The 13,636-nt window shown below is 34.9% G+C and overlaps 1 protein-coding gene across 6 annotated transcripts in view; it reads left to right on the top strand.

Annotated features, from left to right (window-relative positions):
* LOC149797280 (sperm-associated antigen 17-like) overlaps positions 1-13,636 on the top strand; it is a 117,448-nt gene that overhangs the window by 51,619 nt on the left and 52,193 nt on the right. For all 6 annotated transcript variants that reach the window (XM_089961989.1, XM_089961988.1, XM_089961992.1 and 3 more), the window contains 6 exons: positions 1,331-1,524; positions 2,864-3,004; positions 3,808-3,919; positions 8,941-9,102; positions 11,762-11,965; positions 13,074-13,222. In XM_089961989.1, coding sequence (XP_089818115.1) covers positions 1,331-1,524; positions 2,864-3,004; positions 3,808-3,919; positions 8,941-9,102; positions 11,762-11,965; positions 13,074-13,222 — 962 coding nt within the window. The remainder of the gene's footprint in view (positions 1-1,330; positions 1,525-2,863; positions 3,005-3,807; positions 3,920-8,940; positions 9,103-11,761; positions 11,966-13,073; positions 13,223-13,636) is intronic.

Here is a 13,636-nt window from a genome sequence, read left to right as displayed (position 1 = left end):
ATTTTATGTCTCCAAGGTATCAGCATAGTTTTGCCATTATCTCCCCTTGTCTATACAGTTCCTAGTTGTGTATTAGTATGCGAAGAGGGAAAATATTCTGCATGCAATACACATTATAATCAAACTTTACTTTCAAATGAAAAGGCAATCCAATTTTCAACACTATATCCCATTTGTTCTGTTAGTGATGCCATTGTTTCAGTTCTATGGGTGTATGTGTTTTTAAAAAGGTGTCACACTTGCCAAAAATGGTAACTCAGTAGTCAGAAATCTGACACAACTATACCTTTGTGTGTACCTTTCTCTGATGGCAGCATATCTACACAAACAAAAAGAACACATAAGAAATGCAACCAATATTTGTTATCTGTAAAAGAAAATACCTCAGCATTATTGCATAGGTGTTCGTTATTTACAAGCAAGGATTCAATGAAACCTAATTTGCCTAGCCAGCTTCTAACTGGCATTGAACTGGTCTTGATATTAATTTTCTGAAAAGGATATTTAGAAAAAAATGATGATTTTTATTAGCACACAAATAATCTTAAACTAGTAACCTCCAAAATAATAATTTGACAATCAAAATGCTCCAATGAGCCTGGGAAACTTTATATTTTACAAAAATACATTAACACATTTTTGGGAAGGATTGTTTACACAGTGGTCCCCATCATGAATGACCTTGTTTACCAGCAGCCACCCACTTTTTATGGCCAGAATCCCTTGGCACTAATGAGTTTATGTTTAAAAGTACCCTTCAAGAAAACCCACCCTCAAACATGACCATCAACAAACATATGTAAAAATGTAAAATTTACCGCTCACAAGTATCCACATTTTATTTTAATATGTGTACAGAGCCAATATTTAATATTTATATGGCAGGGTAAGTAATCCAATTATCTTTATTGATGTTTCCTGATGTCAGGTTTTCATTATTGAAAGACATGTTGGCTAAAGTACATGTACCACATAGGTTAATATTATATCATTATCTATCAATATCGACATTTACAGGAATTGGGGTCAACATTGTTGCGATAGAGTTTTGGGTTTCACACAGTGGTTGAGTTCTTCTCTTTGATGATTATGACCAGGTGTAAATGTCAAGCTGATAACATGGTCACTTAGGCCTAATACAGATTTTGTAAATTAGTACATATTGAGAAATTAACCTTTAACAAAACAGGGTAGCAGACAGAGATTAAAAAATTGTGTGACAGTACATGTATGGAGAAGCTTTGCATTGCACATAATTTCAGTAGATTAGCAACTAGATGATAGTTTTTATCATTGATGAATGAAACATATGACATTATTTAAATTACAGGTCGGTCCAAGAGTCCCAAAAGTCCCAAAGGTTCCCGTTCCAGCAGTCAGGACCGTCCATCTTCTGCAGGCAGTAATTTGTTTATCCGGGAAGGCTCTCTAAAGGCCTGGAAAATTGAGCAGGACAGATTGAAGGCTGATGAAGAGGAGAAAGAGAGAGTGAAGAGTGCCAAAAGATCAAAATCACCTAAAAAGGTACTTAAAATAATAATTGCTTGTGTTGACTTTTAAATTTATTTATGTCAGTAAATCAGACATGAAAAATGTCATCTAATTGACTGTCAGCATCTTTGGTAAACAAATGTTCTAAAATGTTGCCAGAGCATGGTATAAAAATATAGCTTTTGGGCTATTGTCTCACAGTTTTTCGCTTTTTCTAATCAGCTGATTTCACATCTGAATTATTTAGCTCAGGTTTTTTTATAGCACTCTTAATTATAATATGATGCTGAAAATAAGACAGTATTGCTATCAACCCTATGATAAAAATATAAAAATGTACAAATAAAAGGAAAACAAAATCATTTCAATTTTTAGCATTCATGAGCTTAAACATTTATAGGTCAAAACCATTGTACTAAATTGGACATTGCCAGAATTGTTTTCACAATCAGCTTTTGTCTCTAATTAGCTACTATTGTATTTCTTTAATATTAGATACTGATGTTTTAAAATGCTATTTATAGCACACCAGAAATTACTTAATGTCTCTTATGAGCTACTATTATATTCTCTCAGCAATTGTTTTTGGTACCATAACAGTACAAAAAACTGCAGTAATTGCTTCTATCACTCTAGTAGGTCAGCCATTTTAGTTGTATTATTAATACACCTCTCCATTGATAGTTCTTGAGCAGTGTGTTTGTGAACATTGAATGCAGCATAAGTGAAAGTGTGAGAGAGAATGAGGGAATAAATTTTGGGTCAAAATAAATCCAACTTAACCACTGAGTAAGTTCTTAATCAGTATCTCACAGAAGTAGTCATAAGCATTGCCTTGACTCTCAGTTGATGTTTCTGTGTCCGAATAGAAGAGGACTTGTCACATTTATGATGACTGTGTTGAGATGAAATTAAAAGATTAAGTTAAAGTGCAAATTTCACATGACAAGATTTCTTTCATTGGTATTTATTTCATGCAGTTTTGCTTCTGTTAGGCATTTTCCAACATTGTCACTATTGATATTTAGTTGTATATTGTGTTATTTATTGAGAACATGTTTTTATTTTAACCTGATATCTTTTTGAAATTATGCTCTTTTTGAAAATAAAATTCATTATTTCTGTGCAATAACCATAATTTTTAATGATAAAATCAGTGATATTTTGAGTTTTAATTTACCGATTTCAATCATAATTTTTCACATTATGTAAATATGAGGTTGTTTTGCCTTTTCAATGAAAATAATTGAAATTCATACTTACCTCTGTGTTATAAATGGGTTTTCAAGTTATCTGGGCATGCTAAGATTAAGATGAGGAAATAGTGTATTATTATCCCCACCCACACATGTACACATTTTGTCTCTTGCAGAAGGATGAAGAGAAAGAGAAGGATAAGAAGCCAGGGTCTCGTGGTAGTGCTAAATCAAAGTCCTCTTCCCAGCAGGAACCCACTGCCACTGAGCAGCAGCCAGCAGACCAGCAGCCTCAGCCACCAGAAAAATATTGGCCGGTAAAAGATTATCACATTAGTACATAGATAAATATTAACACCAGTACATCATGCTGTTAAAATCATGTCATACTATGACATATGACCTATCAAGATAGAAGACAATATTAGTGATATAACAGTTATATTATTAATCTCACTCTTGTGTCAGAAATTAAATTTGATTGACAAGCAGTTATTGGCATATAATAGACAACATGTTTTATGAAAATTTTATTTATTAAACACATGACAGACCAAAGTTATGAGCTTGGAATAAATAAAATGGTCCTCTTGTATGTGAGCAGGATACAGAATCAATCAAACATTGGTGGAGAAGAGGATAAGACTTTGATCAGGGACAAGGATGTGGGGAAAAAAATTTTTGTCTTGGCCCATCACATGGTTAAATTTTTTATGACATGCATATCCCAAGTCATTGACATGTATCTCATAATGGATACAGACATAAACATTTTGCAAACGAAATTTGAATTGGGATATAGCATTTCTTGGTTATAGCATTATGAAAATCATAGTCCCTTGTAACACATTATAAACAGTCCTTTCTGTATGTTAATTTTTTTACCACTGTGATAAAATAGATTTATCTAGCCCAGGAAAAAACTTTGGAACTCTGTTGGGCTAGAAAAACATGTCATGTACTATAACAGACTAATTATGACCTAATTTATTGGGTTAGGCAACATTACTTAAAATTACTGACTCTTTGCACAAGTTATAATATCAGCTTTTTTTTTTTCTTCCTTAATCCAACAAAGTGGCCTGATTCTTATGCTCATGACTGTATGTTGTATTTGCAGTTCACTGGATATGATGTAGGGAACAACCTGATCCATGTATCAGGGATCACCACGACCCTCTTTCCTACAGATGGAGGTCAGATCAGAACAGAGAGGACAGAGTTTACACAAGGTAACAGTTCTCTCCCAAATTAGGACCTATAGTCAATGTAAGGTACATCAAGTTTTTATATGCAACTAGAAAAATGGACACTGGTGAGGAAATATTTGGTCTCTTTTTATGGATTGACTAAGTTGACTCACAGGTCCCATTGTAATTAGTGTCACTTGACAAAGTTTGCATCAGTATCCTATCCCAATTACAGTAAAACATCAATGATCCAGGTGCAGATTATCAAGACTGTTTGCTTGTATTTACTACTACCATGTCACCTTAAATTTGTACATATTAGAATGTGCATGTATGTAGAAATGAAACCAATTTGACTGTCACAGTGCCAACATAGAACAAAGTAACAGAAATTAGAAACAGTTCATACATTTATCAATTGCTACAATGGTATCATGAATAATTGTTAAGTAAAACTAAATGCAGTTAGGAGACAGAGAAGGGGTGACGATCAGATACAAAGAGGGAAAGCTTATGCTTGCATCCGATTATGACAAAATGAGTGCCACTGGGACAATATGTAATCTGTCGTACAGAAATCTGATGCTAATCAAGCAGGACTGAAGATCCATAATGGTCTGATCAAAGTTATAATGCTAATCAAGCAGGACTGAAGATCCATAATGGTCTGATCAAAGTTATAATGCTAATCAAGCATGACTGAAGATCCATAATGGTCTGATCAAAGTTATAATGCTAATCAAGCATGACTGAAGATCCATAATGGTCTGATCAAAGTTATAATGCTAATCAAGCATGACTGAAGATCCATAATGGTCTGATCAAAGTTATAGTCCAAGCCTACTTAATTAAACTGTTAATCAGTGATCAGTGGTGACATAATGAGTTTAAAATTATTTCAAGTACATTTCACCAGGACAGAGAAGCAGTCATTTTCATCAGCTATCTGCTTCACACACCAATTAATTTTCCTGGCTGTGATTAGCATTAACTGTCAATCCAAGTATGTGAAAATATAAATCTGAACGTTGACTTTCTCAGCATTGTAAGAGCTGAAGAGCAAACAATTTTATCCTGCATCTTGCCACTTTCACAAATTTTCCAAAAACTTGAGCAGAACATAAACAGAATTGGCCCAGTTTTGAGAGAACGTGTCCTAGCTTGAAATCTTTATAGATTTATACGAAGGATAAAGAATTGGCCAACTTGGACACCAAGCATCCAACTGAAATAAATGATGCTGTTTCATTAAATATGAATAAAGATACAAGAACTTGAACAACCTTGAAGCAGTTGCTTTTGGAACATACAGTACACATTGTGTTTTACAGAAAATCCACATTCCCATGGTGGACCTTAATCCTTTTCACACTGTGTCCATCACAGACAGGACTTCATGCTCATTGTGGATTGCCCACTTTGTGGCTTGTAGCGGACAGATTAAGCTTTGTTGCCCCGTTAGAAACAAAATAATTATGTAATCATGGACATCCATTACAGCATGTGGAACTTACCTGTTGACTTATTTGCAGTACACAGTGCAGGTTGCTGTTTTTAAGTTGTACACAATGCTGCTTAATATTCAAAGACTCGCCCACTAAAATGGAATCACATGTATTGCAAGGGATTCAAGATTTCATAGCAAAGAATATTGAGACTATTTAGGTGTTTCAAAAAATATACAAAGTTTAATTATAGTAATTTTAAAATGAGAGAAGGGAACAAGAAATCACACATAAGTATTAGCAGGTTTCATCCTGCCAGTGACTTTTAATTTTGTTTACTTAACATGTTCTCACAAAATGAAATATACACAGGATTGTCTAATATGCAACTACAGCCAAGCCAGCCTGTTTAGAACTTGTGAACCAAATACACATGTCCATTCAACACATTTTCACAGGAACTAGACATGTTTACTTTTACGGTTGACCTACCATTTTTATGCAGGCTTTATGAAGCATGCGATGCTGCATAGTATAACCAGCAGCTTAATAAATATACTTACAGTCAACTTGCTGGTTTGGTCATCTGATGAGTTTACATGTAATATTCCAAACTGGATGGGTGAAAGTGGTGAAAAGGTGTAACCACTTAAATATTTTCATTAGGAAATAAACTTTTATGTATTATGTTCAAACAATGCAGATGAAAATTTGGTACATTACATTCTTTCAATCTACACAACAATTACTGCCATAGTATTTTCTTTCTTCAGTACATACTTGAACATCGTATCATCATCAGTGTTTGCAATTCACCTGAAATGCCTACTATTATGCAAACTTAGTTGTGAAATGGGTATCTGTGGTAGATACAATTGTATTTACTGTACAGTAATCATCCTCTAATATTATACATCCGTTTTTTAAGCTTATCTATGTGGAATTTCTTGTGCATACCTTTTTGTGTCTCTCATTTAATTTATATGCTGAACACATGATATCTATCAATAATGCCTTGTATATTGCCAGAAATGTCTAAACCACATGTTTGCCAAGGCTATAAAATCTATCTCTAATTGTACTGATTGTTATTAACGTGGCTTCATATTTTTCACAGCTTTAAATAGGTGTCCCTTGTAAAACTTCATTCACTTCATATGGGAGGTGGAAGAGGTTTGGCTTCAGAGGTTGTAAATCCCTATTATTTTCTGTTTATCTTGAACTGTTCCTATTAATTCTAAATATTATTATTAAATCTATAAATTGACATTTGCCATGGTCGGGTTTACACTGTCTGGGTTTTTCCCATCAGTTTGTTTATTGTGTTGACTCATGGAGAGAATACAGTAGAATCAGCAAGATGTGCCATAAAAACCACTACATCTGCAATAAAATCTGCGACACACTTTCACTAGATTGTGGCAATTTCCACTTGATTGGATGGAAAATCCACCAGACTGAGTGGACCTTGACTTAATCCCCTGCTCCTCTGTCCTTGTTCACCAGATTGATTGGGCAATCCATAAAACATGACATGTGTACTGTATGCTTTGAGCAGCACTGGAAAATATTTCAACAGAAAGCATCCTAATGATGCACATTTCCTGGTCAACTGCTCTTGCATTTGACTATTAGGCAGGTCTCAGCCAGGTGAGCTCTCTCATGTCCACTTGGAGCTCTTGTTAAAATCATTATCTTATATTTTGAATTCAATTTCATGATGAGTGAAGACATTGTAGAAGCATTTACCTGTATATTTTAAGATTCATGTTTTTGAAGAGAAGATACTGTCGCAAGTAAAAGTAAAGGCACTTGAAACTAAAGTAAAACATTCAGTCCACCAATGGGCATGAACTTTCCAAACAGATAAGGAAACATTCATTTTTGGAACTACAGTCTGACTGTGATACAATACTAATATTATATCACTTGTCATCAGTGATTCTACATACAGAGGGTGAGTGGAAAGAGTGAAAAGCTTGGTATTCATTTCCTTTTTGCTTGTTGTGAATATATAAACAAAAATTAGAAATAGGAGACTCGTTTGGAAAATGAGAGAATTGTCACACATTTTGGACATTACCAGGATTTTGTTTTGTGGAGTTCATTATTTCCAGTATGTCAGATTATCTAATTGAGTGGTTTAATATCAATGCAGGGGCCCCGAGTGGCCGAGTGGTCTAAAGCGCTCTCCGTTACGGATCACTGCCATCTCACCTCTGTCTGCGTAGGTTCGAGTCTCGGATTCGGCCAGTGTGGGTATGTGAGAAAGCTTGCCAGTAGCTTCTCGAGGGTCGGTGGTTCTTTCCATGGTTTTCCCGGGTTCTTCCTCCACCATTAATACTGGCCGCCATGTATAGCTTATCATGTGCTGAAAAATGGCATTAAAACCCTATAACAACAACAATAATATCAATGCATGTAAATCAGCTGCTTCATTGGTAAAAATAGATACATCCATGACATTTTTGTGAAATTTTTTAAAACTTTCAACAAGTTTCCAGTTTGAATGTTTTGTTTGTATATAACTATTTCACTCTTTCTTCAACACATTTCCAGTTGTTCCAAGCAACATTTTTTATCATTATCTTTGAAACTTATCAATGAAGCAAACTGTTTTAATCCTAAGACATTATGTTTTGTTAATTATATACCATAACTACTAACTATTTATGAATTTTATATATCAAAATTGTGTATTTTTTTTACATACCTAGGACACTGAACTAGAGTGGCTTTCATTCATATATTTTTCTTTGCTTTGCAATATGGCAGTGGAGTGCTGCAATAACTTAGTTGGTCATGTATTAGACTTATAATTCAAGGGTCACAGGTTAAATTACCTTCCCAAGAAAGCCAGGTTGCAGCTTGAAATGTCCTTGGGAAAGGCTCTCACTTCCATTGACTCATCATGATGTAGTCAAATAAAGCACTGAAAGTGCTGTTAAAAACTAACAACCAACTAACAACATGACATTAGACATCTCAAAATCACTTTATGTTGAATATTCTTAAATCTTTTGTACCTCATCTTGCAGTCAATTCAACAAATGTATGATTCTGTATATATGTTGTAAAAATGAATATAAGCAACACCAACATTAAAAAAAAATGTAGAAACAAAGTAATCCAACCAGCAGTTTCAGTATGCATGGGAATTTGCATTCATGAGCTAACATGTATCATTTGCATGGTGAATGGTGTTAGCCCTGCTTGGGCCTCTTGTTTATGTTGTTGTCATTGGCATAAGTATCGATGTCAGATGTTTTAATTTAGCTCCATCTTTTCAATGCAACATTACAGTCATGTAATTTGCATGCATTTATTTTGACAAGTGCTTCTGACCCTGACCTTGACCCTGACCCTGACAAAGTTAGTCACAGTAACCTTCTTTTTAAGATGCCAATGATAATTATTTGTTTGGAATTTAACTGACAGCTTATACAGTTATCAAATGAGAAAATTTTATATATTTAAAGGATTTTTAGTCACCACTGCAACAAGTAGGTCACACTGACCCGTTTTTCTTTCACTAGTGATTATGTTTGAATTTTTTTTCTCATGAACCTACAAAGCAGGTATGACAAAACATTCTGCATAGTTTTTGTATTTAAACAGGAACCACTTGTGTTAAGACATCAGTTTTGAAGGACGGTCACATATTCACTATACACATTCTGGACCCCAGGGAGAAAGAAGAGAAGGATGAGATGGATGAGGAGGAAGACAAGACATTGGATGAGACAGAGAAGGCAGAGTTTGAAACCTCAGAAAAGGATGGTATGTATAGCTGGGAATGAAGCTACATCTAATACAAATCTTTGTAGAGCCATCTTTATCAGGTGGAAAAGCAATTTAGTCAAGTGTATGGTATTACATACATATGTTTATGCAGATACATTTATCTCATTAAACAGATTTTGTTTGTTTTGATGGTTATTAAAAGGACCATTGTCAAGAAAGATTTATTGTCTGAACCAACCATCAGAATGAAAGAAAGATTTAGCAGTCTAAAATGTCTTGTTTTTATATATTGGTCATTTTTAATCTCTCTGCTTTTGAAAAAAATATTTATTACAGTAACTCCTCTTAAACTACAAACATGAGCTGGTTTTGACTGTCACAGGATTGGTTGAGAGCATTGGCTTGGATGGCTCAAATGGTAGAGTAGCTGTCTAGAGTTCAGGAGACTTCAATAATGTATTTTATATACCTTAATTGAAATTTGTATGTGTTATAGTGTAGAGTCATCCACATGGGCAGGCAGGTGGGTGTTTCTAGCATCTGTTTGGTTTCTGGATGATGACTTATATTCTAGTGAGTAAATTTCAATGCAGCTTTGCTCATGTGTTCCCTTAACCCAGGTAAGAGCCCTGTGTATGTTGGGATTAGTAGCTACAAGATCAGGGTCACTATTGCTAAGCAATGCATTTTGTCCATGCGTTTCATTTCCAAATGATAACTGAAGTAAGTAAGATTTGGTACATTTGTTTCCATGGATGTGGGTGAGTAGCTACAAGGTCAAGGCCACTGTCACTAGATAAAGATTTGGTTATTGCATTTCATTTCCAGCTAATAGTTTCAACACTATATAATGTATTTTTATCAAATGTTGTGCATGTGTTCCCATCTGCCCCAAAAATTGCTCCTGTTGATTTGGGTAAGTGGGGTACTTTCAAGGTCAAGATCACCTACTTTTGCTCTTTGTTCCAGACCAGAACATAATTTCTCTTAAACAAATTTTAATGAAACTTGGTATATGTTCTACAATCCTTTGACCTAACAAAGAAGCATATACCATGAGTCATGACCTGGAAGTTAGGGTCAGTGTTAGTAATCATAGATTTTGCTCTTTCATTTCTTCCAGGACAATCACTGTATTTCTCTGTAATCAAATTTCTAGGATGTTTCTTTTTGCCTGAAAGAGAACCCTCAACAACTCAGCTCTTAGGAAATTTTATGTGAGGAACAAAGCCCAGATTGGTGAAGTCTGTATTAGGTCAAGGTGTACCACTGGAACCATGTTTTTTCTGCACTTAAAGTATGCTGCAGAAATACATTCAGATAATTTACCTTATGTTGATGGGATATAATGTACTGTTTTCAGTACTGTGACATTACAGTGCACTTCATAACCTTATGTTGATGGGATATAATGTACTGATTTCAATACTGTGACATTACAGTGCACTTCATAACCTTATGTTGATGGGATATAATGTACTGTTTTCAATACCGTGGCATTACAGTGCACTTCATAACCTTATGTTGTTGGGATATAATGTACTGTTTTCAATACTGTGACATTACAGTGCACTTCATAACCTTATGTTGATGGGATATAATGTACTGTTTTCAATACTGTGACATTACAGTGCACTTCATAACCTTATGTTGATGGAATATAGTTTCGTAACCTTATGTTGATGGGATATAATGTACTGTTTTCAATACTGTGACATTACAGTGCACTTCATAACCTTATGTTGATGGAATATAGTGTACTGTTTTCAATACTGTGACATTACAGTGCACTTCGTAACCTTATGTTGATGGGATATAATGTACTGTTTTCAATACTGTGACATTACAGTGCACTTCATAACCTTATGTTGATGGGATATAATGTACTGTTTTCAGTACTGTGACATTACAGTGCACTTCATAACCTTATGTTGTTGGGATATAATGTACTGTTTTCAATACCGTGGCATTACAGTGCACTTCATAACCTGTAGATATGCAACAATAATTTTGAGGGTCATTGGGATTATGGGATCATTATGCCTGGAGCTTACTGAATTTAATGTGTACTGAAATTGAGTGAACATTAATATGACTGAAATATGTTTTATTTAGTCACTAACCAAGAAACACATGCATATCCATACCCATGACACACCTCTCTGAAGCATTAACAGAAAATGTAACAGCATGTGGAGATGTTGTAATCAACTGCAACATTGTTATATGCTCATGTTCGATGTCCCTGTGCTATATTAATAAATGTTTTGGAGGTGTCTAGGTAGTAAAATAAATTCATCGTCTTAGTAACTTTATCACCTGAATGTTGGAGTGGTTACCATTGTACTTATTTTTTCACATAAGAAACAGGGCATTGTGATAATGATTTGTGGACAGCTGTATGGGCTGTCATACACTAATACAACATCTGTACAGGCTGTCTGTCATACAACTACAACAGCTATATGGGCTGTCATACACCACCAAAACAGCTGTATGTGCTGTCAAATACCACTACAACAGCAAATTAAATTGAAGACATGCTTGTGTCAGGTGTTCAAGTAAGTGTTTGAGTAATACTTTTAAAAGAGCTGTTTTCTAGAAAACTGATGTCTTGTGATATCAGGATAATTTTCAGCATATGTATCAACTCTGATTTATAAATGACATCTCTAGATTCATATCGTTCACATAGGTCCTGTCGGCAGTGATGGCAAATCAACTAGTGGAGAAATATCAGACAATAAGAGTACATCAACCAAATTTTCCAGGACAAGAAAAACCTCAAAGGATAGATCCTTCCCATCAGTCAGTGCTTTTGGGTCAGTCACATGCCAGTTCGTGGACAGAATGAGTCTTGCTTTCAGCACATTTGGGGAAAACGGAGAATCCACTGATGGTGAGCAATGTGCAATGAAACTTGTTAGAATCATAAAATTCATTTACTGAAATATTTTCATGACAACAAAAATAATGTCTTGGTGTGTCTGACCAAAATTTTGAACTCTTAAACCACATGATGTAATAGCATTTATTAAACACAATTTCCCATAAATCGAATTTTCAAAAATTGAGAGGAAGACATAGAGACTTTTTTGACATCACAATAAAGTATGGCACATTGAGCATGGGCTCATGGAATTTTTTGTCCTATGTCCCCCAAATCCTGACCATGCTCATCCCTCAGGACATGCTTTTTCATCAGAAAAAAAATTAGTATGTTTAAAACATTTAGTTAGTGGATTTCCACCTATGTTTCTGTTGGCACAAACAGTTTCCAAAGTCATAAAAATGATACAACTGTAAGGTGGCAATAAATGTAGTTTAGAAAAATGTATTGGGCTATGACAACATTCAAAATTTGTGTTAGTTGGCTGATTTGCATTGTTAAGTGTTTGACAGCTGTTAATATAACATATTTTCCAGGTTAATGTCACCCTTAATGTGGTTACAACAGTGCCAGAAGAGCCTAAATTTATGCAAATGCACAAATTATTGATCCTTCCTTAATGCCATTAGTTTTATGTAGGGTTATGTGTAGCAGATCTATGTAGACCATGTGTAGCATATCTATGTAGACCATGTGTAATAGATCTATGTAGACCATGTGTAGCAGATCCATGTAGACCATGTGTAGCAGATCTATGTAGACCATTGTAGCAGATCTATGTAGACCATGTGTAGCAGATCCATGTAGACCATGTGTAGCAGATCTATGTAGACCATTGTAGCAGATCTGTGTAGACCATGTGTAGCAGATCTATGTAGACCATTAAGTTATTTAGTGCTTTAGTATAAAAGGACTTTGCACCTCATTTCAAACAGTTCTTAAATGATGATATGACAGCAAATTATACATTTGTGTTTAGAAAAATAGTTATATTTAGATGTCTTTGTTTATTTACTTATGTAATGATAATGTACAGGTGAGAAAGCTTTTTGTTTATTTAATAACTTGCAGATAAGAAGGCTGTTTGTTTTGTTACTAATGTCATAAAAACTTGCAGGTAAGAAAGCTGAACCTGAATTGTATGTGCCTCCTGCTACAGACCCCAGTCCTGTACCCCCATCCTCTCCAGCAAAGAGCAAAAAGGGAGAGAAAGAAAAAGAGAAAAAGTCAGAGAAGAGTGCACCCACCCCAGAACCTGCAGCACCAGTAAGTATATGGTCCATTATGTCATAATGGGTTGGGGTTTTTTCAAGCTAAATTTGGCAGTTTAAAAAATGCCTAGTTGCTGTTGTTGTTGTGGATTTAATGCCATTTTTCAGCACACAATAGGCTATACATGGCAGCCTGTATAATTGGTGGAGGAAGAACCCAGGAAAACCTTGGTAAGAACCAATGGCCCATGAGAAGCTACAGGCAAGATTTCATACATCCATGCAGACAGAGGTGAGATGTCAGTAATCAATTAAAAAAATGGTCAGAATGTTCCAAATCATATGCCTGTCACCTGAATTTTGATACACTTACCTTGTACTTTTCAGATGTGTAGATAGACTTTTCTGCTGACAAAGCAATGGCTGTAACTGAGTAAAAATTACTTTGGTTTTACAGTCACCCAGCCTT

Source organism: Sinohyriopsis cumingii, chromosome 6, assembly GCF_028554795.1.
Source record: "Sinohyriopsis cumingii isolate HCF-2022 chromosome 6, ASM2855479v2, whole genome shotgun sequence".
In the NCBI taxonomy this organism is placed as follows: domain Eukaryota; kingdom Metazoa; phylum Mollusca; class Bivalvia; order Unionida; family Unionidae; genus Sinohyriopsis; species Sinohyriopsis cumingii.
The sequence above is the reverse complement of the archived record's forward strand: the minus strand, read 5'-3'. Positions and strand labels throughout refer to the sequence as shown.